Source organism: Notothenia coriiceps, unplaced genomic scaffold, assembly GCF_000735185.1.
Source record: "Notothenia coriiceps isolate Sejong01 unplaced genomic scaffold, NC01 NC01_scaffold00030118, whole genome shotgun sequence".
Lineage (NCBI taxonomy): Eukaryota > Metazoa > Chordata > Actinopteri > Perciformes > Nototheniidae > Notothenia > Notothenia coriiceps.
In genome coordinates this window covers 11,306-15,208 of record NW_011362819.1, presented here as the reverse complement: position 1 = coordinate 15,208, position 3,903 = coordinate 11,306, and the positions used below count along the sequence as shown (strand labels likewise).

The following is a 3,903-nucleotide window of genomic DNA, read 5'->3' as shown; positions in this document are numbered from 1 at the left end:
TTTTCAAAATATCAAACAGATCATGCATTTTAGCCATTCCTCATTTCGCTCAATTTAACACTGTCTTTTCATGGGCTGATTCTGTGAGAACAGCACCATCTACAGGCCTGGCATATGTACTAAAGCGTCTCCAGCGCTTTCGAACGGCAATGTCCGTGGCTGTCTCCTCCTGATTGGTGGAGTTGGCCCAATAGCGGTAGCGCCACTTCTGTGACGTCACAGAAGTGTTCAAATCTGGATCAGTCTGTATCAGATCCGTTGCAGCACCTTTTTAAGAGATTTGGGTATGGAGGAAAATAGAGAGGGTTGTGTTTTCTGACACTTGGTGAGTTCCCTGGAACACCGGGGACACATATTCATGTATACAAGACGTACAAAAGTGCATTTTGCATGATAGGTCACCTTTAAAGTAAAATGGCTCTGACAGTAGTTGTATTGGACTGATATGATATTATGAATAAGTATCTCAGTATATTCATGCCGTACACGGACCTGAGTTCTGCACACAGCTTCTTTTACACGCCGGCTCCTCTGCAGCTTCACTCTCACTCTCTCTCTCCGTCTTGTCTGAAGTCGTGTCCTCCTTGCTGGGTGAAGCAGAACCATCAGTATTCATGCTCTGGACTTGGTTTATCACCGGGAGACTGGGGGTGTGTGTAGAATGGACCGGAGTTTGCTGGTTTACCAGACTAGTGAGGATGTTTTTGAAGCCGACAGCCACGTCGAACATCTGCAAGCTGTCAGCGGCCGCCACGATGCGGCTCACGTTGTGTTTGCCCAGAGGCAGCTTGCCAGTGTAGACCATGTCCAGCAGGCAGCCGAATTCCTGTGAGGACACCATGGCCGTGTCGATGGAGATGGTGTCGGAGCCTTCCAGGAGAGACCTGACGGAGAAGATAACTTTATTTATGTTGAAAATCCCACAATAGTCTATATGCCAGATCCTAGACTCACTTATTGTGAACCCGAAATGTTGAGTACCCCAAAGTTTTATGTTAGAATGTATAGTACAGGTCTCCAGCACAAAGAAACTGCCGGTTTTGCTTGCCTGCATATGTTGGGCAATTTGCACAATTAGAATAAGTTGTGTTTATTAGCATGAATTACCATTGTAGCCTATGTGGAAAACAGACCATTTCTTTGTGATTTTGGGGCTTATTGAGGATGCTGAATCCATTTCTGGCTCTGGATCAGTTGGATTGGACAGATTGCCTATTTGTTTAAGTACAAATTGTCCACAGTAGAGAAAATAATTGTCATCTCGTGCTCTCTATATCCAATGGTGGCAACACTAGAGATGGTAGTCAAAATCAGTCCACAAGAGTACAAATATGGCCACTTTCAGGTTAAAACTGTTATGCTCAGAAATTGATTCAGCATCATCAATAACCTCCAAAATCACTCAAAGATTGTCCAAATCAGCCAAGCCATTTTTTTACTATTGTTTACATAGGCTATAATGCCATTCATTTTCATTAAAGTAATTTATGCTAATTGTTCAAATGACCCAACATATGCAGGTTAGTATCCAACAGTTGCTACATCTGGGGACCCGTACTATACATTTATAACATAAAACTTTGGGGCACTCAACATTTCAGGGTTCACAATGCTGGAAACTACACTACAAACTAATTTAGGCCCACAACATCCCTCTACAAGTCATCTTGCCTTCATCACCCCTTTGACTTAAAATGCTATATTTATTATGGATATGGTAAATGACCAGAGAAACATGGAAGTGTCCCTGCCCGTCCCTGAAACCCCTGTAAGTGTTTGTTTCTTCTGTGTGTCTCTCTCTCTCTTTCTCTCGACTGCAGCCGAGGAAAGAGGAGGGAGGACGCTTCCAGAGGAGACAAGAGTGAGGATACATCAGTGTAGACTACGCGGAAGACGTAGATGTGATGTGATATGAATGATAATGGGACACACATAGACGTCTGCACTCACAGTGCCGCGGACTGTACTTAATGTTACTCTGATCCGGTTACTTATGTTGTGGCAGATATTTAAGTAAGCTTTCTTAACGCTAATGTTACAATAGTCAGATTGCTCTGAAGATGGGAGGTGATATTCAATTCATTTTCACGTTCACACAGTCAGTCGATTTTTGCCGGCCGTCTTTCCTGCAACGGCAGTTTTTCTGTATTTCCTTTATCCTGTAATATGACTTGATCGCTTTAAACTCTGCACACTGAGCTCTGATTGGTCAGCAGGCGGTGCTAACCTGCTCCGGACCAGGCTAGCTGTTCAGCATAAATTACCATGGAGATCTAGCCCGCTAAGAAGAGAACCGGCGTCGTAGGACCGGAAACCCAGAGTTTTCCCTGAAGTTAGCTCGCTAAGCGAAAATCCGGCTTCGTAATACAGGCCTAAGAAGTAAAGGGCGTTGTTTATGGTGACGCTGGAGTGAACGAGGACATCCCAACTCATACCTGAGGACTCCTCTGTCCTCGCGTCTCTTCCTTGTGTGTCTCGCTCGCGTCTTACGGGGACGGAGGTAAGACGAAAGGAAGGGACGCGAGTGAGGGAAAGGAGGAGGCTAAATAATCAATTGGGATGAACCTTAAGACCAGCCAGGCCTCTCAACCCACCCTGGAACAACTGTTTCCCACTGCTGCCATAACCAACCTCCACTCCCAGCTCTCCTTTTCTAATAAACAAATGTTACGCTCACCAGCTGATTCCGAGTCTGATTCTGGGTCCCCTCTAGTACGTGTGACAGGTAGTGATGGGAATTATGGCTCTTTGAAGGGAGCCAGATCTTATGGCTCCGTTCCTTTGGAGAGCCGTTCAAAAGAGCCGTTTTTTGGGGGGCGGGGTTAATAGGTTTATCTGCAAAATATACCTTTTATAATTCAATCAAATGTAGCCCTGTTTTGACTAATGATTTTTGTGTACACATATATCACTTCAATTATTAAATAAATCCTTTGTAATGAAGTATTCAAAAGTAAAAATTACATTTTTAATATAAATGGTAAATGGTAATGTACTTATATAGCGCTTTATCCAGTCTTTACGATCCCTCAAAGCGCTTTACATACTACATGTCATTCACCCCCATTCATACAGAGCAGTGTATCTTACTCTAGGACCTAACATTCACACACATTCACACACCGTTGGCCATGCCATCGGGAGCAACTCAGGGTTAAGTATCTTGCCCAAGGACACATCGACATGTTGACTGCATGGGCTGGGGTCGAACCCACAACCTTCTGGTTGAAAGACTCCCTCGCAGTCGACCTGTATATCAATGATTTGCTGTGGCCAATTGTTTTCATTGCATTTACAGACCCTTGTAACTCTCTGACTGTAGAACCACGCTAAAAAAAAGCAGATAGTAGCAACACCTATACAAACTTACAACAAATCTTTGCTGATCCTAAAAATAATCATAAATAAATAACATAATGAAAGTGAAAATATTGCAATGCTCAAAACAGCAGCATCCAACAGTCTCTAATCCTTGGATATTACATGTCACTGCATGCATGCACGGAGCACCCGTAGCGCGGAGATTATCATATCATTCTTGAGTAGAAGTATTGAATAAATCCCGTTTGGCTGCACATGAATCCACCTTTTTGATCTGAGAGCAGTGATATTCTGCATGACATCTTCTGACTATCCATCCATCCATCTTCTCCCGCTTATCCGTGGTCGGGTCTCGGAAGTAGCAGTTCCAGCAGAGAGCCCCAAACGTTCCTTTCCCTGGCCACATCAACCAGCTCTGACTGGGGGATCAAGGCGCTCCCAGGCCAGCGAAGAGATATAATCCCTCCACCTGGTCCTAGGTCTACCCCTCGGTGTCCTCCCAGCTGGACGTGCCTGGAACACCTCCCTAGGGAGGCGCCCAGGTGGCATCCTTACTAGGTGCCCGAACCACCTCAACTGGCT

At 44.7% G+C, this 3,903-nt stretch overlaps 1 protein-coding gene across 1 annotated transcript; it reads right to left on the bottom strand.

The window, feature by feature from the left end:
• Positions 1–492: 492 nt before the first annotated feature.
• LOC104959244 (zinc finger and BTB domain-containing protein 40-like) lies at positions 493–900 on the bottom strand (the record flags this gene model as incomplete). Its single annotated transcript, XM_010787111.1, has 1 exon — positions 493–900. A coding segment is annotated over one exon (408 nt), but the record flags the coding sequence as incomplete, so codon positions are not given.
• Positions 901–3,903: the final 3,003 nt, after the last annotated feature.